The sequence below is a fragment of the Bos grunniens genome, chromosome 12, assembly GCF_055505025.1.
Source record: "Bos grunniens cultivar Pamir isolate PY7600 chromosome 12, Bosgru_T2T1.0, whole genome shotgun sequence".
Lineage (NCBI taxonomy): Eukaryota > Metazoa > Chordata > Mammalia > Artiodactyla > Bovidae > Bos > Bos grunniens.
Genome location: NC_141176.1, coordinates 92781670 through 92808655, shown reverse-complemented (window position 1 = coordinate 92808655; position 26986 = coordinate 92781670). Strand labels below are relative to the sequence as shown.

Here is a 26986-nt window from a genome sequence, read left to right as displayed (position 1 = left end):
CACTCGACGAGACCCACTGCCATCCAGCCCGGGACTACCTTGCTGATTCCGGAATCGTCTAGGAAGTCCTGTCACCTGACCCACTGGCTCTTACAGTTTAGTCCTTCATCTGGCCAGGCAGGCGACACCCATGTGCAAACCCACATTAAAACTTAAAGCGGTGAAAGGGACACACGGGCGACCGGCTGGTGGTGCACAGTCCCGTGAGCTGCTGAGGACTCAAAGGCACGGGAGAGCTGACGGTGACGTCTACACACGACTGTACTCCTCTGAGACCTCCCGAGTTTAGACCAGTTTCAGGTACACGACAATGTGGAGGGTGTGTGGCCGGCGCGGGGAGGGGGGTGGGGAGGGAGACGACGTGTCAGGAGGACGAGGCTGGGCCGGCCCCAGGACAGGTGAGCACCAGGACCTCCAGTGGTGAGCCTCGGAGCGGGGCCCGAGCACTGGGAGGAGGAGCCGGATCTTCCGCCCCCTGACCCCAGCACAGCAGCCTCAAAGGGGCCAGCGCAGGACGCAGAACAAGGGCCTGGGGGCGGGTCACCCATGGGGTCGGGAGAGCGCAGAGTTGCAGCCCGGACCCCAGCGCAGGCGCTCCGGGCCGCTCTCCCGCAGACAAGCACACTTTCCGTCCTGTCTGCAGGGAGAAGCGCTCCCCACCTCTCTACCCAGCTTGAGCGGGGGTGGAAGCTAGCGCCAAAAATAAGAGCGGGCTCTCTGCTGGCTGCACCGCCCTCTCCAGCTATCCCGTGGCTAAAAACCGCCCCGCGCTGCAGGCAGCGGTTCTTCTGCCCTGAAGGGCAGCCACGGTCTGCAGACTGGAGGCCTCCAGTGGCCACGAGGGTCACCAAGGATGACGGCTGATAACCTGACTCGGTCACGAGACTAAAGAAGAAACAGCCCGTTTGGAAGGAGAAAACAACACAGGAAAAGCTAGTCAACATAGCCCCACACCCGCAGCCTGAAGGTCCCTGTGACACACTCGTCACCCTCGAGAACGGCCACCCCGTAGGTCACTCAGTCGCTCACACGCTCAGCGTCAGACACAAACTGAAAGTGACATTGCTTTCAAGGTATAACACAGCCCCTGAGAGCTAACCCACGTGAGTAGTTGCACACAACAGGTGCACAGAAGTACATGCACGCACACACACGCACACACTTGTACACGTATGCAAAATGCGCACACACATGCGCATGCACACGTGTGCACATGCACACACACACGTGCCCGAGCAGCTCGAGGAGCCCAGGGAGGTGTGCGCTGGCCCTGCCCAGGCCCCAGCTGGAGTCCACCTCGGCCTTGGGCCCCACCGTGTATGCAGCCCCAGCCAGGACCCAAAGCGCCACTGGGCAGGAAAGGCCATGTCCCCTGCCCGGAGAAGGCGTGGAGGTCGCTGGCCCGGCAACGACACCGACACTTACCGCTATTCTCAGGATGGACGCCTTGACCGAGGTCCATCTGTCCTGCCTGCGGTCTATGACCAGGATGAACCCGATGCCAGCGTCCTGCAGGCTGAAACGAGAGGGCGCGGTCAGCACGCACCCGGAGGTCTGGCCGTGGCTGCAGCACGTCTCCGGGAAGAGCTCGGGGTGAATGGCCGCCCCTGAGACCCTCACATCGCTGCTGCTCCACCCAGCACCGCGGCCAGGGCAGGACGGAGCCGCTTGCGGCGCTGCCCCGAGCTCGCCGGGCACCTCCCTCACAGGGCTCGCTCCGACCGCGGTGGACAGACCAGCGCCGCGTTACTTCCCGCCCTGACACCACCCAGCTCGCAGTGCAGAGAGGCGGGCCAGGCCCCTCCGTTCCAGAGCCCGGCTACTCCACCCGGAGCCCAGCAGCTTCCCTCCACGTGGACTCGCCAGTGAGCCCGTCACAGGGAGCCTGCACCCGGGGGTTACGTCAGCCCCAGCATCTGGTCCCCCCAGCTCATCCACGGTCTACAATCACCGTCTAGGCTGATGGCACGGCTGCAGCTTGGGGAGAGCCCCCTGCGGCGCCCGGCAGTGCGCAAGCATCCGATGGAGACGGGAGAGGAGAGGCGGCTTCTCGCAGTGGCAGCATCCGTGAGAAAGATGCTGAGGCCGGGATCGACAGCCCATCCCGCTCAGCCTGACGCGCCTGAGTCACCGCCGACCCGGAGGCGATTCTGCGGGACGACCCGCCCCCAGCCCTGCCAGCCGGCGTGGGCAGCAGCGCCCGCCAGCCAATCCCGCGAAGGACTGAGAGCGCAGGCCTAGGCTCCAACTGGAGCGCTGATTGCCAAGTCTCTGCACATACCCGGGAGCCACAGCCGTGCTTAAATAAAACCCAGAAATACATGGAATACATATAAATTATGTGGCCGTGGCGGTACTCTGCCTGCTGCAAACCTTATGTAACACGATGAGAGCTGAAACAGCCCAAACCTCCCTGATCTCAGAGCAGGGACAGAGACACAGTCACACCTGTGTGGGTATGCACACCTGTGCCTGCACTCCTGTGTGGGACCGTGCACTCCCATACAGGAGCAGGCACTCCTGTGTGGGACCGTGCACTCCCGTGCAGGAGCAGGCGCTCCTGCGAGGGTACATGCACTCCCGTGCAGGAGCAGGCGCTCCTGTGTAGGTGCGTGCACGCCTGTGCAGGTGTGCACACCTGTGTGGGTTAGGGTCTTCTGCTGAGACTGCCCACCCCCAGTGGCCCCTCTCCTCTGGGGGGACAAGTCACAGGCTGCGCCCTGACGACCGCCACTTCTGCACAGCCTGTGTCTGCAGCGCCCGCCTCTGACCAGCTGCCCCGTGCCCCCACTCCTCCTGGGCCCGCAATGCCTCCTCTGCGGCCCCTGTGCCGACGGCCTGTTCCTTTTAGAAACAGGCAGGGCGGGCGGCCTGGCCACGGGCTGGGGGCCGCGGCCCGAGGCCTCCACTCTACCTCCTGCCTCACTCGCACGTCCCAGCTGCCCCCCACCGCCCAGTCCCTTGGGTTCACTCGCTCTGTGCGTGTGAACGCCAGACGGTAAAGACTCCGTGACATCAGAGCCTCCTGCTGCGCCCACAACGCACGCGCCAGCATCATGACCAGCACTGACAACAGAGGCAGCGGAGAGGCGAAGGCGCCTTTGAAAACAGCCGCTTCAGGTGAATGTAAGGAACCTACCGGATTCACGAACACGTGCCCTGGAGGGCAGGTTTTAGGCCAGCAGGTGTGGAGCAGGCAGCTCAACTTCCTGGTTTAGGAAACACACAGACCCGAGCTCTGTGGTCACCTGGCCACTGCCCAGCAGGGGCTGGTGGGGCAGCCTGAGGGACGGGCCCCTCCCACCCATGGGCCCTGCACCAAAGCTTAGACTGTGCCTCTGTCAACCCTCGTAATGACCCAGAGGCAGCCAGAGCCACGGACGGAGGCTCAGACAGACAAGTCATTTGCCCAGTCATGCAGCTGGTGAGCACAGACGGGACGCCCATGGGCTGGCTCCCCGTCCAGACAGCATCCGCCGTGCAGGGCAGAGCAGCCCCTCCGTCCCGCCCACCTGGGACTGTGTCGGGCCAGGCAGGGTCCTCCGTTTCAGGGGGCCTGGCCCCAGAAGCAGACGGCAAAGAGGCCCCACCCCAGGACCTGGCTCGATGCCACGAGTGGGTTCTCCCAGCCCAGTCTCGTCTCCACCATGGCTCCACCGCCAGACGCAGCAGGAGGAGCCTCATGTGAGGACCCGGGGCTCCCCCGCAGCCCCTTCCACCCCTAGGACTAGAGCCCTAGAGCCAGGCCGCGTGGCCTGCCCTGCCCCCAGGAGCCCGGGCCCAGCCCCCGGGGCCCATCCACCACCCTGTGCCCACAGAAGGGCCTGTCTATGACCTCACGCGCCCAGGAGAGAGGGTGGGCGGCCCATGCTTGGTCACTGAAAAGGCAGGTCCCCCGGGGTCCCTGTGCTCCAGGCCTGGGGCGGACTGCGCTGAAGGCAGCAGACGAGGAAACTGGAGCAAATTACCCGGAAGCTGCAGCCACGCGGACGAGCCCCCGGACCCAGGCACACGCGGGCGTGCGCACACACAGACGTAACCCGCAGCCTCCTGACGGCCACTCGGAGGGGCCGCCGAGGCTGATGAGTCGCTTTTGGCCCAAACAGTCCAACAGGCAGAGCGGTCTCGCAGGCTCTGGTTCCGGGAGCCACGCGTGCCCGGGGGTCCCCTCTAGCACCCCAGGCCTGCTAACTCCTCGGGGGGCCTGGGCACGGCCAGCTGCGCTCAGACCTCCCGCTCGCGGCTGAGCAGCCCGAGGGCGGCCTTGAGACCAGGCCTGAGGTCCCCGCATCTCCCTGCCCAGCTCCAGGCCCTGTTCACATACCTGACACATCACAGAGCAGGGTCGGGCGGAGACTCGGAGACTCTGGGCCCAGCCCGGCCTCACCCCCGCCCACAGGGCTCCCGGCGGGCCTCGACCCGGGGGAGGGTCAGTGTTCCTGGGGCCACGTGGACATGGGCCCGCTCAGCCTGGCGCTGGGGCGGGGAAGCAAGCCCAGCAGTGCGGCTGGGGGGCCTAGTGGGCCCTTGTGGGAGGGGCTGGCAGGAGATGCGGGCAGGCTGGCGTCTGTCTCAGATCAGGCCTGGCAGGTGCGGACAGGAGTCAAGGAAGTGGGTCCCCAGGGCCCGTGGGAGGGAAGCTCTGGCCTCCCAGAGGGGCCCTGGATGAGCAGATGGGTCCTGGGGACTGGGCCAGCCAGGGGGCGGGGGTGGGCGGGGAGGGGATGGGTGAGCCAGGCCGGGGATTGGGGTGATGGGGAGAGGATGGGGAGGAGATGGGGCCAGGCGGGGCGGGGGCTGGGGCGGGTGAGACACAGTCTGACTCGCAGGCCCCCCTGCCCCAACCACACTGCTTTGCCCATCTCTCTCTCTCTCCATCCCACCCTTGGACAGGGTCTGGGAGGCTGCGAACGTCACAGAGACGTGGCTGGGCCCTGTACTGGGCCTGGGCTTGCCCGCCGGGTCTGGGCGCGGGGCCGTGGGGTAGGGCCACAGCGCTCAGGCCCAGCCCTGGTTCTGGCCGCCTCTCCTCCGTCCTCCCAACTCAAAGCTGCCCCGTTAAGCACCACTCATGCAGCAGGCTCTTCCTGCTGGTCAGCTTGTCAGAGCTCGACGGCAAGAAAAGCCTCGGACCTTTCACAAAGCTCCCCATGCGATGACAGCACCGCACCCACCCTCAGGCTCTGCAGCCGTCAGGGTCAGACGCGCGCCGGGCACAGCAGGATGGGGCAGGCGTCCCGGGCGCACAAACTGCCGCGACCCCCCACGGCCCAGCGGGTGCTCAGCTGTGTCCAACTCTGCGAGCCCAGGGACTGCAGCCCGCCAGGCTCCCCGGTCCATGGGCGTCTCCAGGCTAGAATACTGGGGTGGGTGGCCATTTCCTGCTCCAGGGGATCTTCCCAGCCCAGGGATCAAACCCAGGTCTCCTACACTGCAGGCAGATTCTTTACCATCTGAGCCACGAGGTGGGGGAGAAATCCCACCAAGCACATGCTGCTGTGCTGCTGCTGAGTCGCCTCAGTCGTGTCCGACTCTGTGCGACCCCACAGACGGCAGCCCACCAGGCTCCCCCGTCCCTGGGATTCTCCAGGCGAGAACACTGGAGTGGGTTGCCATTTCCTTCTCCAATGCATGAAAGTGAAAAGTGAAAGTGAAGTCGCTCAGTAGGGTCTGACTCTTTGCGACCCCATGGACTGCAGCCCACCAGGCTCCTCCATCCATGGATTTTCCAGGTAAGAGTACTGGAGTGGGTGCCATCGCCTTCTCCGCCACCAAGCACACAGATTCCATAAGTACATTAAACACACACACTCGGGGCCACCTCTTTGTAACCGGAGTGACTGCTCCCGTGAGGGCATAAGCCTGGCGCCCCTCTGGAAGCCAGACTCCCGTGAGGACCCTCCGGGATCCGTGTTACCTGTTTTGTGTGCAGGCTCCAGGTCGGGGCTGGCCCGTCCGCCCATGCCCTCCGAGTGGGTCCTGGGCCCAGCCGCGGTCCTCGCTGGAGCTGCTCAGGCACCTCCCTCCTCCCGGAGCTGAAACCCCAGCCGAGGCAGCCTCTGGGTGCATAGCCCCACTGTGTGCACAGGGTGCTCGGTCAGCCTGGGCTCCCCAGGGAGGGGCTCCCCACGCCCCTCACGCAGCACGGAGCGAGCCCCCTCCTCCCGGGCGGGTCTCGTCCTCCTCCCACAGGTGAAGGGCAGGGTCGGCCGCCCTGAGCTGGACACCAGCACGTCACAGCTGCGTATCCCCCGGGTAGGGACAGCCCACGCTTGCACTGCACAATACGGCAGCCCCGGCCCCTGGGAACTGAAGGACGGCCAGCCTGGGCCGGGAGCTGAACTTTTATGTTATTTAACTTTAATTTTTCAAGTTAAATGACACTGGACAGCAGTGACAGAAAAAAGATGACAAGACAGAAAGCAGGCGGAGACGGGTGGCCCCTGCTCCCCAGGAGAACGAGATCGGGAAGACGGAGAGACAGCCCGTGGGGAGAGGCTGCCCCGTGGGGAGAGGCTGCCCCGTGGGGAGGGGACCCTGAGCTTCAGACACACGGGCCAACGGGCTGGGGCCGGCCACGGGTGGCAGTGAGAATGGTCTTCACTTGCTTCTTTCGTGAGCCCGAGGGCCTGAGGGCGGCTACAGCAGAGCTCCCCACCCGCCTGACGGGGAGCAAGGCCGCTCTGACGGCAGGAAGCCGAGGGCGGCCCCAGGTGGGGCTCAGTGCCCGGTCCATCCACACCAGAGGCAGCTGCAGAAGGACAGGCAGGGCGCCCACCACAGGCCATCGACAGGAAGGGGCTGGGATGGCACGCGTGTGCAGTCTGGTTTCAGGAGATGTGCACAGGGACGCAGCCAGACGCTCCCTGTGGTTTCCTGTGGGGAGGGTGAGAGCTACTGCCAGTCCACAGATGTCTGGGGTGTTCGGGACGCGTTCACATGTTTTCTGTCTTTATGTGCAAAAGTCAACCGAAAATTCATGTGGACGTCACAGCCACAGCAAGAAGTGAGGTGCTGCCAGGGGCTGAAGGCCAGCTGATCTACAGCTTAGTGAGCTTGACAGGGCAGCCCAGCGGCCACATGGGGTGGGGAGCAGCCTGGCTGCAGGACTGCATGAGGCGAGGCCCAAACACAGGGCTGGAGCTTAAGCACAGCACTTAAACCCTGCTCCTTCCACACGCGCCCTGCATTTCTGTCGTGCAGCCCACACAAACTGCGTGTGGGGACATGTGTGCATGTGTGTGGTCTGCATGCTCGTGTGTGGTGTGTGCGCACAGGTGTGCAGTATACACTCACTCCTATGCATGTATGAGCGTACGTGTGTGTGGTGTGTGATGCATGCCTGTGTGTGCATGTGGGTGTGGTGAGTGCACACACACCTGTGTGTACCTGTGGTGAGTACACACACACACGTACCTATGTGTGCACATGTGTGGTGAGCACATGTTCCCCAGTGTGTACACACATTTGGTGCGTGCATGCACCCCTGTACCTGTGTGTACACACATGTGTGAGCATGTGTACACCTGTATCTGTGCACGTGTGGTGAGCATACATATGCCTGTGTGTACACACGTGGGGTGTGCATGCACCCCGTACCAGTGTGTACACACATGTGGTGAGCACACTCATGCCTGTGTGGCGGTGACCTGTGTGCGTGAACCTCTCCTTGGAGTGGCCCACCACGAAAACCACCTGGGTGAGGCTCCTCTGTCTCCAGCAGTGGGGTGATCTGAGCCGGGTCCACAGAAAGTCCACATCCTTATCGGCCTCAAGTCATCTGGGACCCAGGCCTGTGGTTCCCAGGCTGGGGAGGGGCAGCAGGTGTGCAGGAAGGTGACCCTTAGATGTTATCTTCCAAACATGGCGGGCAGGTATTGGGGGCCCCCAGGGATCCTGCAGGGCAGCTAAGTGGGTCCTTCAGAGAAAAGCCAGAAACCTGCCATCTCAGTGTTGGCAACACTGTGACCCTGCATGTGAGTGTGCATGTGTGTTCCTGTGTGCATCTGCACGGGTGTGCACCTGTGCCCACAGGGAGGCCTCCGGTGACCACCTTCACTGGGAGGGGGTCAGCTTTTGCCGCAAGGAGGGAGGGAAGGGGGAGGGGCGTTTTCCAGGAGACCAGGAACAGGCTTCCTGTTCTCGTGTGTCTGCAGCGTCCAGGCGAGGCCTGTCCGGCAGCCAAGAGCTTCAGAATGATCCGCGACCGTGAACCAGACACAGCGGCCTGAGCTGGCTATGCCGTCCCTGTGTGAGATGACAGAGAGCTAAGAGCAGGGGACAAAGGTTTCAGAGGACCAAGGGAAGCTTGTTTGGTGAGCGTGGAGTCAGCGTCTGGGAAGCCGGGGGCTCGTCCACTGGACCTGCGTGGACTGTAGAGCCCGTCTAGTTGCAGATCGCCCCCGGCCTGCCTGGAGTCGGTGCCGCCTGGGGTTTCTAAAGGCGCCCCGCCCTGTCCCCGGCCTCCGGACTCCCTAGTTTAGGAGACTCGGGACCGCAGTACCGGCTGCGGCCACCAGGTGGCAGCCCGCCACACGCCGGGTCCCACACGTGCGGGCAGCGCCCCTTCCCTGCTTTACCCACCGAGTGTCTCCCCACCTTTAAAGGTGCACCGACCCTTCCAGAAATGCAGCTGCGTGTGAGCTGATGGGCGGCAGCACTTCGGCTTCCCTCACTCAGGGCCGATCCCCACCACGCCCCAGGAATCGCCCGACAGCACTGGGGGGTCGGGTGGGGGGCAGGGCTCGGCGTGCGGGCCCCCCAGAGCCCCGCCTGCTGGACGGCCTGTCGGGCAGCCCCTCCCCCGCTGGCCCTTCACGCAACTGAAGAAAGACCAGTCGGTCCCAACGTGGGGTTTCACTCCGGGTGGAAGGGCAACGGGTCCACCGGATCCCCGCTACACCCTACACCCGGAAGAGGAGACCGCGAACAGAACATGCGTGACCATCACGATACACACTTCCGCCTAGAGGCGGAGCCGCGGGCCTGCGCCGCACGCACGTCCACACACCACGGCCCCGCAGGCGCACAGGCACACACTCCTCAGCTTCAGCGGGAAGCATGTGCCGTGCTGGCAGGGACCCCGCGGACAACCCTGGAGGTCGCCTCGCTGGGGTGAGAACCCCTTAAAAGGGGGAGAGATAAAGGTACCAGTCCCCCTGAAGGGGCGGCAGGGGTGCGGGGGTGAGGGACGGGGCGGGGGGCCTGACCCCCAGGCCTAAGCTGATTTCACTCCGTGAACGAGGCCTGTCTGTACAGCAAACACTCACCGAGGAGCCGCTGTCTGATCTGCGCGCGGGCGCGGGGCAGACACAGACTAACACCGAGCCCCGGCGAACGGGGACAGCCCAGGTGAGCCCGCGAAGCTGGGCCACCAGTGGACTGGGGCCTGGGGGTGGGGGGCATAATGGAAAGCCCCCCAGAGGAGGGGGCCTGCACTCGAGAAGGAGCCACCCGGGCCGAGGGAGCGAGAGCAAGGGCCCCGAGGCCAGGAGGCCTGAGGGTCAGCAGCACCAGTGGGGGTGGTGACCCAAGGAGGGGAGACCAAGAGGGTGGGAGGTCAGCCTGCTGTGCCCAGAAAAGGCTCACCTCTGCCCTGCCAGAAAGAAAAGTACCTCTGCCCTTTCCACGCCTGAGAGTGACCTGAAACAGATTCCCGCACCGGCAGGGAAGGTCGCCCCAGAGAATCATCTTAAGGGGGCAGTGGGAGACCACAGAAGCCCCCATGGCCCCTGGCTCAGCCAGCGCGGAGAGGTCACTGCAGATGGCTGCCCGCTGGGCGTGTGGTCCAGGGCTTACCACTGCCTTGGCTGGGGCTGGGGAGCCAGAGACGGTTTGTGGCCACTTCCGGCCTCAGGACTCCGGCCGCACGTCCCTGCACGGGGGCGCGAGGGGGACAGCCAGGGGATGGGGTGGCAACGCAGCGGCCAGGGCTCTCCAACCCCGGGAGGAGCACACAGCTCACCCGCCTTTGCAGACACCTGCTGTCTCTGACTCCCCCGCCTACGGCCCAGGGAGGAGGAGTGGGCGCTTGGCTGGCTCCATGCAGGGACCTAACACAGGTGTGGGTGATGTCTCCACCGGGGGCAGGTGGCACCGCTCTCGGCTCCCAGGTGAAGGGCTGAGAACAGGGACTCAGACCCTCCGTAGGCAGCGTCTACATGGACCTTACTGTGCTGTGAGCTCCACTGCCCAACCTGGGACGGACCTGAGGTTCACAGGCAATGGTGGGGGGCAAGCCACAGGGAACGAGGGTCACAGGGGAGCACAGGAGTGGCGTCACAGTGGGCCGAGGGCCACGCCCCTCCTGGACATGGAGCATCCACCCCGGAGACATCACGGAGGGGAGCTTGCTGGGCCAGAAGCCCGCCCTCTGGAGGACCAGCAAGACCACTTGGGGCCCACGGTTAGCAGCCCACAGTCAGCCGTCTCCCTGTTAAAATCCTGGGCTTCCTGAAACCAGTGTAGCTGCCCTTCCTCTTACTGGCCTGTCCACGGTGTCCCATCCCCAGGGCCGGGTGGCTTTTCCATGTCCCCCTGCTGGGAAGCCAAGAGCCAGACCTACCATCCTGGGTCCCCACCCCAAACACCCCTCGGTGCCACTCCACACGGGCAGCTCCACCTCCTGCCCTCTCGAGACCCTTGAACCCACTCAAGCAACGTCCCCCTGAGGTCCAGGGCCCTTGTCCATGGGACAGGAGCAACAACTGCCTTCCTGGCTGGAAATCCAGGGGTGACGGTAAACAAGACGCAGGATCGCCAGCCTCCATGAAGTCCCTCACGGCTTGCCCGAGGGCCCTAAGGAAGACTGGTCACTCCCAGGACAGTGGCTGGACCACCCACCTCAGCTCGGCTGCTCGGAGCCTGGCCCTGCAAGTCGGGTCCACAGAAAGAGGGGACGGTGACCACAGATCCCCACCCCACCCTGTGGTGCCGTCTAGGTCTTTCTCCCAAGTGACCCTCACCACCGACGGCCTGTGGAAGGGCTTTTCCATCCTAACACCCCACCCATGCTGCATGGTGAGGGGCCAGTGCTGACCGGGTCCTGGCAGTCACACCTGCCGTTCTGCCAGCCTCCTAGATTAGACCATCTCATCGCTCTGTGACCCGGAACCTGGCCAAGGGGGCATGCTGACCGCAACCTCGGGGCGAGCCGGCCCTGCACTCACCTCCCCCTTGGGCACTTCGAAAAAGAGAAGCATCAGCCACCAGGCCATTCCCTGCGGCCCAGCGGGTTGGCCGGAGCAGGAGGTCCACACCTCACCCGTCCAAGGAGGGCACCCGGGCACCGCTGCATCCACCCTGGCCCCCTGGCCGTGGAGGAGTCTCTGCACCCCTCGAATGAGGAATCAGGGCCCTCACGCACCTGGGGATGCTGGTGAGGTAGGTCATGACATTCTGGAAGTCCTGGTCTGGGACGTCTCCGAAGGCCGGGTAGTCGGGAAAGGTGATGACCGGGCTGCCGTCCTGGCCCCGCCCGCCTGCGGAGAGCGCAGGGCAGCAGTCGGCACCCCTGGGGCCGCAGGGGCGGATGGCCCTAGATCCCACCGCGGGGATCTGGGGCAGAGCCCCAGCGCTCCTGCACCCCGCCCAGCGCCCCGCTCCCGGAGCCCGGCCTCGCGGGATCACAGAGCCCCGGCACCCCTCCACACGCGCCCCGCCCCGCCCCGCCCCTGCCCCATAGCCCCGCCCCACCCACGCCCCCAGCACCCCGCCCACGCTCCTGAGCCCCGCCCCCTGCACCCAGCTCCGCCCGCGCCCGCCCACCACACCCAGTCCCGCCCATGAGCCCCGCCCCTGCACCCAGCCCCGCCCACGCCCCTTTAGCCCCGCCCCGCTCTTAGCTCCGCCCATGCCCCTGCACCCGGCCCACGCCCCTGAGCCCCGCCCCTGCACCACGCCCCGTGCCCTGCCCACTACATCCAGCCGCACCCCGCCCCGCCCCGCCTGGCCTCGGCACTCACCTGACAGGTAAGCGAAGCGCTTCTGCAGCTGGTCCCGGATGTCGGCGGCACAGAGCGGGCTGATGTCGTGGTGCATGATCTCATCTGCGGGAGGACAGAGCAGACGGACATGCAGTCACCGGGGACCGCCCCCCGCGCCTCGGCTGGGTCAGCCCCACCGCGGACACCAAGGGGACCAGCGCTCGCGGCCCGGCAAGGGGGCTCCGCTTTCCTGTACAGAAACCCTTGTTCCTCAGCGCACAGAGAGCTGTGCGCGGAGTGAGTCATCAAGGCAATGGCACCTCACTCCAGTACTCCTGCTTGGAAAATCCCATGGATGGAGGAGCCTGGTAGGCTGCAGTCCATGGGGTCGCTGAGGGTCCGACACGACTGAGCGACTTCACTTTCACTTTTCACTTTCATGCATTGGAGAAGGAAATGGCAACCCACTCCAGTGTTCTTGCCTGGAGAATCTCAGGGACGGGGGAGCCTGGTGGGCTGCTGTCTGTGGGGTCACACGGAGTCGGACACGACTGAAGTGACTTAGCAGCAGCAGTGTGTCAGAGGCACACAGAGAGGCGCAGGGATGGACACAGAAGGAGGAAGAGAGGGACAGGCAGGCAGAAGGGAGGCCGGGGGTGCAGAGCAGGGGCCGGGGCTTAGGACGGCCCCGGGACAGCTGCTCAGGGAGTAGGCCGCTTTGGTCTGCAAGCACACAGCCATGTCCTGAAAGTGGCCTAGGCCATCCCCAGGGCCCTCACCTGCTGTCTACACAATGACTCACTGGTCAGAATGGAAACCTGGCCACCACAGTGGGTCCAGACACACACCTGGCACCTCACCCCTGCCAGACACTGACCCTGAGCAGGGCTCCGAGCCCGTCCACAGCCTGAAGCCGACGCCCGCAAGTCCTAGACCAGGGCCAGCAGCGACCCAGTCACAGCCTGGAGGCATCGGCCAGAAACAAAGGATTAGCAAGACTCCTGGGAACGCAGACACGGACAGGGGTGTGTGAGGTGCTGGGGCGTCGGCAGGCGGCCACAGAGCCAGGGTTCTGGGCCCACAGGACCTGCATCTTAGCGCTTCCTGGCTGGTACCGCATGGCTGACATCCCGTGTTTGGTGTCTGAATGCCTGGGTGTCCTGGAGATTTCTCTACAGACACTCACGACTCACGCTGGTCACTGGCAAATGGCTTAAATCAGTTCTTCTATACCCGGATTAAGATACAGGCCCCTCACAGGCTGGAGATTTGGGCCACTGAGACCTTGGAGAGAGCTCAGTGGAGGTAGCGAAACACCCTCCGCCCTCCGCGTGGCCACGCGTCCATCCTGCAGACAGGCACGCGGGAGCAGGCGGTGTGTTAGGCGCACGGCGAGTCCCAGAACCCGGCTGCTGTCTGTGGGCCTGCTGCCCCCACACGGGGCCGCCCTGTGATTCTGCCTGGTGCAGACGAGGAGGGGGTGGGCCCTGCCCCTGGCCCGCTGGGCCAACAGAGCGGGCAGCACTCCAGGCCGGGACTGAGCGGGGTTCACGCCCATCACACTCGGGGCCGGGGCTCTGGCAGTTGGGCCATGGCAGCGTGGGGCAGTGCAGCCTCCCTGTGCACGGAAACCTCTCAGCTCTGCTGCTTTTGTGGGAGAAAAACAGCTGGAAACGATTGTGCCAAGAGAACGTGAGATGTTTCTAATTCCAGACGCGGTGGAGCACGGCCGTTACACTGCATTTGTTTGGAACACACGTCGGGTGTGACAGACACGCAGCTGCGAGGAGGCTGGGAGGCCAGGTTTCACACTGCCCACACTGTCGAGCACGGACCCTGGGCTCCTCGAGGCCGGCTTCTGCTGCCCAGGACAGGCGTGTCACAGAGACCTTCCCCTGGGCAGCAGTTCAGGTTTCAAAGCAGAGTGGCCTGCACGCTCCATTCAGACGAACAGACACGACTCCTCCATGTTCGGTGGCCACTGGCTGCCCAGCAGAAAGCGGAGAATCCCCGAGCAGTTTCCAGCCACCTCGAGGCCCGCGGTGTGTGTCACGTGGCCCCCCGTGGACGGCGGGTGCTGGGGGGAGATACTCACTTCTTTATCCTGCACTCGAGGGGCCACGGCTGGTTGAGAAGGAAGTGAGCTGCCGCCTGCCCCTTCTGTGGTCTGGGACGGGAAGTGGGGTCGCCCCGCCCACTAGCTCAGGGTCAGGGTCAGGGTCAGGGGACGCCCGGCTCCTCCACAGACCCGCTCTGTGTGTGCACAGTGCCTCACAGTTAACCACTGAGCCCAGCCTTCCTGTGGCCCAGACGTGCACGGAGACTCCAGGCTGTGACCTGTCACAGGGCCGTTTGAGGCGGGAGGGGTGCAGGGGGGAGGTCGGGAGGGGCTGGGCGCCTGGCGGGGGGAGGGGGTGCTCAGGGCCCCGGGACACAGAGCCTGCTGCCCGGTCAGGGGCCAGTGGGAATGGCCCTCGCTGAGCTCACGGCTCAGCCCTCTGGAGACCCAGCTCAGCTGTACACAAGGACAAAGCGGAAGGACCCCCCGCCGCCCTCGCTGGAATCCCTGCCCACAGAGCCGTCCCCTGAGTCCTGGTTGGTCTGGGCAGCATCAGAGAGTCGGTGGGGGGGTGGGGGGGCCACCCTTTCATCTTTACGCTGCTTCATCTTAACACAATCAGACTCCGGCAGCAAACTTCCTTCCTCTGGCAAATTGACTCCCGGACTCTCTCTTTAGGACGAGGATTTCATAACACATCATGGGCGGCCTCTGGCCCGTCCTGTCCGCAGGAAGGGCCTCTGAGTAGCTCTGTTTGCCACCCCCCCTCGGGCAGGGAACACACACAGGGGCAGGGCTGGCGGGACACAGAGTGGACCCTGGTAACCCTGGAAACCCACCCCAGGTGGTGGTGGCCAGGGTCAAAGGGGCCCACAGGCCCAGCAGGAGCCTGGCGTTCAGCTTCGGGGGCTGGCTCCTGCCTCGCAGGAGACTTGGACCTCACCGCGAGGAGAGAGGAGGCTGAGCAGGGCTCCTGAGAAGGGGTCCGCAGCTGGCGAGAGGCCCTGGGCTGCGAAGTTCACTAAGTCCATCATGAGTTAATTCCCTTCCTTGTTTACATCTGGTTGAACGTCCACACCCAAGGCTTCTGTTTGTTTTCTATCAAAATACACCCGTGATGCCCTTTCAGAGTCCAAGGTGGAGAGTCCGTGGGGGCTTCCACCCGCTCACTCAGGCGGGAGTCCCAGCTCAGGACCCCTCCCCCCCCCCCCCCCGGAATGCAGGGAGCAGTGTGCCTGGGGCTTCGAGCAGCTCCAGCCTGGCCCTAGGCCAGGGTGGGCCAGGTCAGCTCCCCAAGTGTCCGGTCCGGCAGGAGAGACGTCTCCATGGCGTGCGGTCTGGTCTGTGGCTCTGGGGTTAACCCTCCAGGATGCTGGAGACCTACATTCACCGGGGCTGAGTCTGCTCTCACAGTCCACCCGGGGTATTTTTAAGGAGTTATTTGTCACTGGATTAGGTACATACAGTTCCCATCATGTACGATGCGTCGTTAGCTCAGGGCACCAACAGTCTCCAGATTCCTGATCTCAGAAAGTGAATCCTCACGTATTTTAAAATAAAAGGCCCCATGTGAGAAGGTGCTCGACCAAACTCGTCCTCAGGGAAGGGCAAGCACGTGCAGGTTTGAAAACCGAAAGGCAGGGACCAACGAGGATCGAGCGTCAGCGCCCCGAGCGACTGGGAAGCAGGCCACGGGCCCTGAAGACGTTGTGTGTGGCTGAGAAGCTGGCGAGGTGTCAGGGGAGCTGAGTGTCCACGCCGCCGCCCACGTGAAGGAGGGATGCAGCGGAGCCTTGCAGGGCCGGGGGCCTGCCGGCCACACCTCAGGGAGACACGCATCTCTGGATGAAGCAGCACATCCAGGACTGAACTTATTCTCAGGGATAGCGGGGTCAATGGAGGCCACGGAGAGGCTTTGGGAGATCCAACCACCCGGTGCCGGGGCTCCAAGGGAGCATGTCGGGGGATGGTCCTGCCTGCCCGGCCGCGGCCCAGAGGGGATGCATGAGCGGCGGGCAGGCCCTGACTGCAGAGCTCTGATGGAGGGCCTCCCCGGCGAGGCCTCCCTGGGGAGGGGTCCTGATGAAGCAGGTCCAGATCTGGGGGTGGGGTGGGACCCAGAGGAGGTCTGGTGGCCACAATGGGGGCAGTTTAAACACACGGCACTCGGAGTGCCCGGCCTGGGCAGGACGGACGGGGTGGTTCACACACACCTGCCCTGTGCCCACCCAGCAAGGAGTGGGAAGGCGGGCAGGCCAGGCACGGAGGGGAGGGAGGCCCAGGCTAGCCTGGGGGCCTCAGGTGTGGGGTCTGCACGGAGTCTGGGCGCCAGGTCTCTGCAGACCTTTCCTCACCAACAAACGCGGCTCCTCCTGGGGACCCCGCTCCCGCCGGGCCCTTGGTGCAGCTCCTAAGCCCAGCCGGCCCGCCAGGCAGGGCACCACACGCAGGGACCCGCGGTCAATCATAGCGGGCAGAGTCCGTCGGGCCGCACAAGCCGGGCCCACCTCCACCCCGGGCCTGAGGCTTGGTCCTCGCCCAAACGTGCCGTCCTTCTCCAGGCGCCCGGGCCTGTGGCATCTGCCTGATGAGTGGAAGCCACCACTTAAACACACGCCCACCGGCCCGAGCCCCTGGGCCAGCACACACCAGAGATGGGAAAGACAGAGACAGGTGAGAAGGACGTGGAGAGACAGAACACACAGAGGAGAGCGACAGAGGAAGGGAAGTGGGGTGACCTGTCTGCAAAGAGCAGGCGCAAGGGGAGGGGAGGGCTGCCGGGCTGGCGGGTCCAGGGCCTCATCAAGGGAGGGGGCTCACAGCACAGGTGCCAGCGACTGTGGGAAAAGGGACGGACACTTTCTCTGGTAGGAAAACAGATTGTTTCCAGAGACTGGGGGCGAAGCCCTCCAGCCCTTGGGTCCTCAGCAGTGAAATCACGTGGGCGCCAAGCGAGGACCCAGCAGCTGGCAGGGAGCTCGCTGCCCCGGGACCGGGACCGCGGGGAGACCGCGAAGCCCTGAGCCCGAGAAGCCTGCCTTCTGGGATTCCAGCCTTGTCACCCTGACGCCGCACACTGTCACCCGGGACGAGCGTGACGCCCCCATCCACGCTGTCACTCCAGGACGAGCCCTGTGATCTGGGTGTAAACGTGATGACTGAGGTTTCTGCCCCAGCCCCCCCAGCATTCACCCTCTGAACCTCATCCACCAGTAAATTCACACTCGCAGTCTCCTTTTTATGAAACTGGAAACTTCAGACACCGAAGGCGAGGGTGTGGCTAATTAGTTACAATTTACAAAAGACCTATTTAACGAATTACTTCTCAATCCTCAGCAGAAATACCCATTGAAAGATGAACTCACAACAAAGCCCTCCATAAGGAGCACCTTCCATCCCTGGAAACGTGACCAGGAAACCCAGGCGCCTCCGCCCAGGCCCATCTCTTTGTTCTCGGTCACCATGGGCGCGACTCTCCCGGAGCTGGGCAGGTACGGGACGCCGGCCGCAGACCGCCCCCTGCGGCACCCCCCTGCCAGGCCCTGCTGGTCCTGCCCCTGCTGGCAGAGAGACCCCCACCCCCAACGTCCCTGGGAACGGAACAAAGGAGCTTCCAGGCTGAGCAGCAGCTGTGCCCCGGTGCCCAGCAGGCACTGCTCAGGATGGGGGAGAGGACAGGGACAGGCGGGGAGGGGGCCGGTGGCCCGCCCACCCAGGAGGCCCCCTGCGAGCTCGCCACCCGCCAGGCTGGGCTCCCGAGCAGGTCCCGCGTCCAGGCCCCGGGGCCCCCGCCCTCGTGCACGCCCTCGGCCAGCCCACCTGTGCGGGTCTTCAGGAGTAGCCAGAGCGTGGACAGGTCCCGCGACAGCAGAGAGAGGAGGCTCAGGGTCATGCTGTCGCCTGCCGGCCGCGTCAGGAGGCAGCGCCCCGCCGCCCGGCACGCCCGCGCTGGGCGCACAAAGGGAGGCGGCTGGGCTCCATGCCGGCCGCCCACCCGTGGGACGAGGACCTGGCTCTGCCCGGAGCCCGCGGTCCGCCTGCCTGCCTGTTCCGCTCGCGGCCGACAAACTGCGCTCGGCGGGGTGGTGCTCTGGTGCTCGGGCTCCCCAGGGCCGGCTCCCTCCCTGTCGCCCGTCCCAGCCCTCCCTGCGGGGCCCCAGGCTCAGCGGCTCCTAAGCCTGCGGGCGGCCGGCCTGGGGGCTGGGACCACCAAGACCCCGCGGGGCGGCCCCTCAGGCCCTTAAGAAGACCTCAAAATCAGGCAGCCCCGCCCCCAGCCTTCCCGGGGAGTGGGGCCCAGGGGAGCTCGTTAAAGCGCAGGTCGGGTTCGCAGGTGGCGATGCTCCTGGGAGGACCGGGTCTCCAGCAGGAGGGACCCCGGGGGCTGAGCCCAGCGTGCAGGGCCTGGAGAGGATGGCGCTTGGGCTGGGCTGGGACCGGCTGTGGCCGCACATCCTTGGGCATCGCAGCCCGTCCTTCCCATCCTGGGCACGCGGCCGACTGCACCCGCCCAGTCTGGGCCCTGGGGCCTCAACCCCAAGTGGAGGCCCTGGAGTCCAGCCGCTCACGCCACGTGGGGCAGCGGTCACTGCGCGCCAGGCGCCCCGTCCACGCCCCACCTCCTGTCACATGGCTTGGGGTCTGAGCTGGTCTTCGCTGGATTGGCCCCGTGTCCCCCTCCTCATGGCTCCTCCATGGCCTCCCTCTCTCGGCCTACGGCTCATTGGATAGGCTTCCTCCCTCACCCGGGGCACCAGGGCCAGGACCTTCCCTCGGAGCAGGGGCGACTCTGAGCCCCCCCACGCCTGGCTCACATGGGCACCTGGGGCACTGGTGACCTTCCCTCGGAGCAGGGGCGACTCTGAGCACCGCCCCCCCCCCCAAGCCTGGCTTACACCGCAGGCGGTTCTAGTCTCAGCCCAGCCTCCAGGGTCACGATCCAACTCCTCGGAGACGCAGAGACCATGATGGCCCAAGCGCAGTCCGCTCCAGCCCGAGGGACAGGCATCTGGCCTGTGGAGTTGGTGACTGTGAGCTGGACAGTGGCTGTTCAGAGGCCTGACGTGCTTTGGCGAGGTCACGCTGCTGGGGCTCCACCCCTCTCGCCTGCTCCTGTGGCCCTTTCCTCCCGACTCCACAGCACCTGGGGCCTGACCCATGCCCTCCCGACCCCAAGTCAAGGGGAAGGCCTGACCTCCAGTCACTGTCTCAGGCAGGTTGCCGCGCTGCTCACCCAGCCGCTGGGCCCAAGCTCTGGGCCCCGGGCTCCACTGTGGGTGCCCTTCTCCAGCCCACGACACAGAATCTGTTTTTCTCGTTTCCCTTCAGGCTGTGCTTGAACGCGAGAGGCATGCCCCGCCTGCTGTCTGAGGTACGAGACCCGCCGCCTGGGGAGACTGGTGGACAGACTCCCGGCGGCCGCCCTGAGCTCCACCCTGAAGGCACCACGGTGCAGTCTGCACCGAACAAGCACGTGCCCCACCTTTAAAACCAGATCCCTTCGGAACTCCAGCATGGAGTTCAAGAGGAGCTGGTGGTTTGGAGGTTTCCCCTCTAAAGACACGAGATAGGTTCCTCCCGTCATCAAATGTGCAGCAGCGGCTGGCAAGGCGTGGGGTCCAGCAGGAGCACCCAGGCTCCGGGGTCCCTGGAGCAGGCCGGGGGGGCTTCCCCAGCAGTGGCTGCGGTCTGGGAGGCGTGAGAACAGATCCCTCTTTGTGTCTCCGGCCCGAGGACCCATGGAGCCGAGGGCCACGGGCACACCCACGGGTCCCACACCTCAGCCTTCCCCCCACGGCCATGGAGCTCTGGTCCCCGTGGTGCGAGCCTCAGGCCATCTGGCCACGCCCCAGGATGCACCCCAGGGCTGAGCTCCGCTCCCCAGGCTCAGCTGTGCCCCAGCGCGAGCGCCCACCGCGAACACAGAACACATATGACGGGAGAGGACGGTGGAGCGGCCGCCCCGTACCCTCGCCCCCCTCCACGCCCCCAAAGCCCACCGGCGTGGCTCTCCTCAGCCTCAGACCTCTGCATCAGCTCCTGGGTGCCCCCGGTGCCCCCCTGTGCCCCGTGACCACAGCCACCACCACCGAGTGGGGCTGCCACCTCCCCCTGGAAGCCTGCCAGGCTTTCCTGCTCAGTGCGGATGGTTCTAAAGCCATGGATCCGGTCCCTGCTTTTCACGACGGCCCGATGCTGTGCTCTCTAGAGGGGGCCGAGCTAGGTGTGGGAGGGCGTGCAGGCCAGCTGGGGGCCAAGGGCACACACACTTCCTGCGGTCACTGGGGACAGTTCATTAGCTAGCGCCCTGCAGATCCTCGAGGATGGCCCTGGGCCAGGGGTGACACGCCACACTGGGGAACGGCTGAGCGGGAGCCTGGGGTGGCAGCCAGACACTCTGACGTGTGGCTTCAGGCCCTCGAGCTCACCTAGGACCCGGCACAGGGCGCCAGGGGAGTTTGTTTAAGGCGCAAAGGTTCTCCAAGGTGTGAGGGGGCTGGTGATTTTTCAATTACTCACAACTTTCTGATTGACAAAGAGGGCAGTTTTTTACGGCTCTGCCCAGCAGGCCACCAGCACAAGAAGCACAAGAACCAGCGGCAGGAGAGGCTGCGGAGAGTTGGGGACAAGCCCAGATGGTGGGAGAGGAGCTGGAGGCTGACCGCAGGCCTAGGAGGTGGGCAGGGGGCAGGGGCGGGGGGCCAGGGGGCCAGGGGCGCTCGGGGAGGGCAGGGGCAGGGCAGAACCTCTGTTCCCGAGGGGAAGGGCGTCCAGCACCCCAACTGCCCTGCAGGAGCTCCCTTAGCTGGAAGGCGTTGCGGGCAGGGACCTGACTGTGAACAGGGCGTGTTGTTTGAGAAAACAGCATCCACGTCACAAAGCGCGTTCAGCACACGGTGTAGATGGAGCCGCGCTCTGAGCACACGGCGTAGATGCGCCACGCTCTGAGCACACGGCGTAGACGGAGCCGCGCTCTGAGCACACGGCGTAGATGCGCCACGCTTTGAGCAGTGTTCGGGCCGCCCTGGTGCACCCGCCTCCCTCCCTGGCGGTCCGCCACAGTCACAGACACTTGGCGTTAATCCTTCCCTGTCCAGGGGCGCAAGACAAGCGAGGCAAGGACGGTCTCCCATGGGCGAGACAGCCCTCCCAGAACCCCATGAGAACATCGGGAGGTGTGACTTTATAGCCGAATCCAGGCCCTGGAAGGTGCAGGGCCCCGAGCAGCCTCAGGCAGCCACCCTCTGCAGCCGCACCCGCTGGGAGGGAGGGGCCGTCGCTGACTCACTTGGCCTCCTGTTTGCTGAGGCCTCGCCACCTGGCCCTGGAGCATCGTCATGGCGACCTGTGCGGCAGGTGTCCCGGCTCTGCAAAGCCTCCCTAGAGCTCCTCATCCTCGCTCGGCCTGGCGGGCCCCTCCCCTCCACATTCACATCCCCTTCTTCCCCCTGGGTCCTCTTCCTGGGTCCTCCCCGTCCCTCTGTGGTCCTCCCCGTCCCTCTGGGGCTCTGTTGTGCTCACAGCCCCCTCTCCCCCCACGTCCCCTCCTTCCCCCCGGGTCTCCCTCCTGGGTCCTCCCGTCCCTCTGAGGCTCTGTGGTCCTCAAGCCCAGGTCGCCCCCTCTTGGGGGAAGGTCCCCAGCTCTGCCTCGTCCGCTTGGCTCAGAGCCGAATGCGTGCTCCCAGCCCCAAGCTCACCCACGGCCACGGGATGAGAAGCAGGCTTCCTGGAGTGACGGCAGGCCCTGAGAGGCCAGCCCGAGCGGTGGTCCTCTCCGCTGCCCGTCACGTCCCCCAGCCCCCAGGCTTCCCCTTGAGCTCCCGCCATCAACTCGGCAGTGAGACCCTGGGCCACGTGCCACCACCGCTCGGGGGACCCGCGCTGGGGCGTCAGCAGCACGGGGTCCCAGGCAAGCTCTCAGTTCACATGGGCGCCACAGTCCACGCACACACTCAGGAGCCTGGGCCGACAGCCCGGGTGGAGGCCAGCTCCCTCGGGGGACACCCCCACTGCCCCTCCCTCGTCCTGGCTCATGGTCTGTCGGGGTCCAGCCCGGCCCCAGCTCCTCGTGGTCCTTCCCCAGGGCTTTCCGATGACTCTGGTTTTGTCTGGAGCCTGGACTCCAGTCTGCCGCCCACCCACCCTCCACGGATGCCCGACAGGCCCTCGGCGCTGTTCGTGAGCTCCAGACCCTCAGAAGGACAGACCCCTCCTCACCCTCCACCCGAGGCGGCTTAGCCCCCCGGCCCCGAGTCCACAGGGAGCCCGAGATGACAGCATACAGTCTGTGGCCGAGTTGCAGATGGCCACCATGGGACCGCGCTCCAGGACCCAAGGCCCTTTCGGGGAAGGGAGTGGGCTCGCTGCTGTTGTGGCTGGAGCCGCCCAGCCAATGGCCACCTCTCTGCGCCCTGGGCCCCCCCTGCCTGCCTCGCCTGCAGCTAGAATGGCCACATCAGATCCCTGGACAGCGATGAGCACGCACACCCCAGACACCTGCCTCCTGTGCTGCGGGGATCACGGGTGGGGGGCACGCGCCTGGGGGTGCGGGCTCAGCATGTCCGACCTCGGCCTGCGGGGGTCAAGTGCAAGGGCGCAGGGAGGCCTGACTGCCTCGTGGGCAGCGAAGACAGGGGCCCGTGAAGTCGGAGCGAAGCACAGCCCTCCGGCATCCATGACAAGCCGTGCTCAGAGCCTGCCAGGGAGAGCTCCCATGGCCCCAGGGCAGGCGCTTCTTCCCGCTCTCTGGCGCCCCTTCCTTCTGACTACAGCCTGATTCTGGCGTCCGGTCACCCACCCGTCCAGCACACACCCAGCCCCAGCGCCCCCGGGGCCTGGACCCTGCCAGCCCCGGCGCCATGCTGCCTGTCCTGAACACCCCTGGGTCCCGTGGCTGACTGCCCCTCTGCGTCCCGCATCCCCGCATCTTCCACAAGGACGTCCTCCCTTCCCGACAGCAGACAGGACGGCCAGACTCGCCCACCGAGGGGCCAGACACGGCCGCGGGAACTGCTCGGCCTTCACTTCCGCCCTGGCCTGTGTTTCTCACGTGCGTGGAGTCGCACAGGGGGCGCCCGGCTGCTTGGATGGGAGGCGGAACGAGGCAGCTCGCCCTCCCATGGGCTGCAGGGCAGATGTGCTGCCCGCGGGGCTGTGGGCAGGCCCGGGCGCCCCCACCCGCCTCCCCAAGCTACGCAGGAAGCCTCTCCCAGCAGATTGGAAAAACAGACATGGGAGCAGATAGCATCGCTGCCTCGCGGGCGGGGAGGGACAGTGTTTATCCGGCTGCCACCCTCGCGGCTCGGGAACAACGCTCCGCTTGTTCCGCACAAGCTGCAGCCTGGACAGAGCGCAGGGAGGGCCGCCTCCCTGAAGATCAACACCCTGGCGCTTCACGCACGGCAGTTCCGGGCGGCGCAGGGGCAGACGCAGGGCACAGCAAACACAGCTGGGCCTGGGGTCCGTCAACCACCGCCCAGCGAGGATGCCCGTGGGCCCCAGGCACCCCGGGGGCTCGGCCTGTGGGCAGCAGGCGTGGGGACCCCGAGGAAAGTCTCCCCGACACACACACACACCTGGAATCACCAAGGAGCTTTTGCTGTGGGATCTGGGGTGGGGGGTGACTGGACCACGGTGGCCTCGGGAATTCTGGACGCTAAAGGCGACCGACCTGGCTTGTTCCCTTAAAGCACAGCGGGACCCTGGGCACGGGCCCGCAGGAAGGCGGACTGCACCGGGATGCAGGGGACACCAAACCAGGGTTGGGTGTGCCCGCGGAGCTGGCACAGTTTCGAGGGGGTGGTGGCTCAGAGGCGCGGTGGGAGGCGCTGAGCTGTGGGGACATGCACCCCTGGGCCCCCGGGCAGGGCACTCTGGAGAACCAGGGGGGTGGCACCAGGGGAGGGCGCCCAGGGCCCCTCAGACCCACATGGGGGAGGAGACGACCCTCGAGGAGAAGACCCCGGGAGGGCGGCCTGCACGCCATTCACTTAAAGCCGTCCGGCCTTCCTGTCAGGGTCTCGGGCAGTCCACAGCTCCCAGCTCCCCACTGCGGGGCTGCAGGATGGGGAGGGCTCAGTCCAGGTGGGCGGCCGCAGCCGCTGATGTTTTTGCTTTCTGGCTGCATGTGAGGCAGGCAGGACCTTAGTTGCTCAGCCAGGGGTCAACCCCGGCCCCTGCAGTGGAAGTACAGGCTCTTAAGCACTGGACTGCCGGGGAAGCCCCCTGGGAACACCTCTTACCTTTGTGCTAAAAATGTAACTAAGGCTATAACTGAACTCACTTGGCAGCTTGGGCCAAGCGCTCTGTGCTCAGAAGGGACGCCTGATTCTTCCGGGGGGGAAGGGGGCGAGGGACTGGTGTGACGTCTCGGTGGGAGGAGGCAGGGTCCGGACTCCAGAGAGGACGGGCGGGACGTGCTGGACACTGCCTGGGCACCGGGCCCGGGGGCACCTGGGGCTGGGGGGCTTCCTGGTCTGCCCCGGGCCCTGGGGGGACCCCCGCCGTCTGCCGCACCCAACTCACCGGTCCTGCACGCCCCCACCAGCCCCTGGGGGCCCTCTGCTCTGTCCCCCCAGCTTGGGTGCCCCCGAGCTGGCGGGCAGGACGCGGAGGCCTAAGCGGAGGCGCCCAGGCTGGGCCGGGGGCGCGGACCCTCTTCCCTCCTGGAGCCCCGGGCAGAGACGCGCGTGAGCAGGTCTCAGCACTGCTTTTCTCTCTGCCCTTCTGTGCGTCGAGACGCAGGTTTTTAAATCGCAGAGCTGCAGGCTCTTAACCTTTTTGGCTCCCACATCACGTTGTCTGTCTGCAAACACGGCAGTGACGCACAGAAGCAGCCCGCGTCCAGCCAGAGGCAGCCATGTCCACGGCAAGCCGCTGCGTGTGGCCAGGCGCCCCCACGCCTCGCGGAACCACACCAAACACGGCAGCGCTTCCCAGGGAGGCGTCCCACCGACTCACCCCCTGCGGACCCCCAGACACAGACCCTTCACAGCCTGTCATCCGCCTGCCGCCCACAGCCCTCGGGCGGGCTGGGGCCGGGCGGGTCCCCTCGACAGCGGTCGCTCCCCTGCCAGGCCGGCCCTGACGCGCCCACGCTCGCTGGGCAACGCCTGCAGCTGGGACGTGGCCCCAGCCCCCGCTCCGGGCCGCCTGCTCTTCTGGGCCGAGGCTGAGCTCTGAGACCCAGGAGGCAACGCCCGCGGCCCCAGGAGGCCGGGTCTCACTTCCCTGTGGCCGCTCTGACTCGTTTTAACCCACGAGTCGGGTACTTTCGGCCAAACGTGAGACGGGCACCTGCTCCGCTGACGCTACCGTCATGGGACAGCGGTCCCGAGGGGCCAGGAGGGGGAGCCGGACGTTAAACGAAAGAGGAAGGAGACGCAGAGTCAAAACAGAAACCTCACGCCCGGGTTAACCTCGTGCCTGGCGGGCTCGGGGGCCTGGGCAGTGCCCATCCACCCAGCACTGCAGCGTCCGCCCTTCGGTGCCAACAGGACCAGCGTGTCCCCAGGAAGTGCTGGGCGGGTGGGTGGAGACTGCATGGCCCCCGCGTGAGGCCCGGGCCCCCGGCGCGGGCAGTCCCTGCCATCCCCGGGGCGAAGGCGGGGGGCTGGCGCCCAGAGGGCGTGCGGCAAGAGTGACCCACTGAGCTCGGGTCACTCGGGGACCAGACCTAGGCGTTTCGACAAGGACGGTTCTCAGCGCCGGGGCCTCGGGCATCTCGAGCTCAGGGCCCAGGGTGTCCGTCGACCCGAGGGGCTGATTGCACTGTCAGTCCTGACGGCCGCCCAGGACAGGACGGTTCTCAGCGCCGGGGCCTCGGGCATCTCGAGCTCAGGGCCCAGGGTGTCCGTTGACCCGAGGGGCTGATTGCACTGTCGGTCCTGACGGCCGCCCAGGACAGGCAAGGCCACTTCCAATGACTAGCACCCGGCCTCCCCATCTGTAAAATGGGCGAGGCTCCCGCGAGGCAGGGATGCTACGGGTTACACACGCAGAGCTCTGGACCCGCTGGGAGTCAGAGCCACACCTGCACGAACCTGCGGAAGCACCAGCCTGGGTCTTCATTGCAGACCAGGCCCGGATCACGGCGGCCCCCCAGTGTCCCTCACAGAGGCGCCACGGCCCTCACTGCCTCCCGCAGAGGGGCACGGTCAACGCGTGGCCCGGGGGGACTGCCAGCCCCTGGAGACGGGGCAGCTGAACCCACTGAGGCGCGAGGCTGCCGCTGTCACGGGCTCGAAGGCCCCACGCGACCTCCGGCTTTGCTGCCCTGCGCCTGATGCGCACCTTCCCCACCAGGCGCCCTCGAGGGGGTCCGGCCGCTCTGACGACGGGGCTCAGACGGCGAGGCGTGGGCTTCTGGCCAAAGGAAGGGTCATCTGAGGACAAGTGGGCAGAGGGCCGTGTGCCCACAGCCCCGTCCCCGAGCTGTCCCAGACGCCCTCCCTCGCCACCACAAGGAGCCCGGGCACGCCGGGGCCCGTCCCAGCACACTGCCTGCACTCACCCTCGGCCATGGAGAGCAGCCAGGAGCACCACTCGCAGAAGAGGTAGTAGCTCTTCATCTCCGCCACAGAGATCCGGGCGGCCGCGCCGTCCCCCATGGCCGAGGGCCCGCTGTGCCCGCGCTCCGTCCGCCTCCTCCTGCTGGACTTTGCTCCCGACTGCCTGCCTGGGGCCAGCTGGCTTTTCACTTTCAGTTCACCCTGCAACCATGGGGTGACCCAGCAGCGGCCGGCGCCTCCTCACCCCGCCTACGGACTCACACATGGGCCGGCCAGGCAATCCCACCTGGCTGCGGGGCAAAGCCGGGGCCACCTCCACGCTTCAGCTGGTGCCTTGAGGTCAGCACAGCCGTGCCAATCAGAGGACGCCGGCCTGGCCCGGCCGATAACACCCAGGGCGAGTGGGGGCTGTGCTTGTCCGAGGAGGCACATCCAAGGCCCCTCGATCCTCCAGATGTCAGCCAAGGCCGGCTCCTCTGGCCCCGTGAGGGCGA

The 26986-nt window shown here is 65.9% G+C and overlaps 2 protein-coding genes across 42 annotated transcripts in view; one reads left to right on the top strand and one right to left on the bottom strand.

Moving 5' to 3' along the window:
* The window catches only part of MCF2L (MCF.2 cell line derived transforming sequence like), a 90556-nt gene that overhangs the window by 27512 nt on the left and 36058 nt on the right, over nucleotides 1–26986 (bottom strand). For 33 of the 41 annotated variants that reach the window (XR_015138474.1, XR_015138478.1, XR_015138479.1 and 30 more), the window contains 3 exons: nucleotides 11964–12047; nucleotides 11366–11480; nucleotides 1426–1516 (listed from right to left, as the gene is read on the bottom strand). Coding sequence is in view for 36 of the 41 variants with exons in the window: in XM_086330632.1 (XP_086186758.1) it covers nucleotides 1426–1516; nucleotides 11366–11480; nucleotides 11964–12047 (290 nt within the window). In the remaining 5 variants the exon portion in view is untranslated. Of the gene's footprint in view, nucleotides 1–1425; nucleotides 1517–11365; nucleotides 11481–11963; nucleotides 12048–17802; nucleotides 18459–18878; nucleotides 18903–26494; nucleotides 26663–26986 lie in introns of those variants that run through there. The other 8 variants (XM_086330643.1, XM_086330647.1, XM_086330653.1 and 5 more) reach the window with 4 other exon arrangements.
* Nucleotides 11878–15559, top strand: LOC147362105 (uncharacterized). The gene is made up of 2 exons (XM_086330708.1): nucleotides 11878–12292; nucleotides 13638–15559. Exons 1-2 carry the CDS (start codon nucleotides 12002–12004, stop codon nucleotides 14403–14405), a joined length of 1059 nt encoding a protein of 352 aa, XP_086186834.1. The 5' UTR covers nucleotides 11878–12001; the 3' UTR covers nucleotides 14406–15559.

What these genes read in the sequence shown, in the direction of transcription:
- LOC147362105 (XM_086330708.1), top strand. Translation starts at nt 12,002, where the DNA reads ATGTCGGCGGCACAGAGCGGGCTGATGTCGTGGTGCATGATCTCATCT. An exon ending in CCCATGGATGGAGGAGCCTG is followed by an intron (nt 12,293 to 13,637) that starts GTAGGCTGCAGT and finishes TTCTAATTCCAG; the next exon opens with ACGCGGTGGAGCACGGCCGT.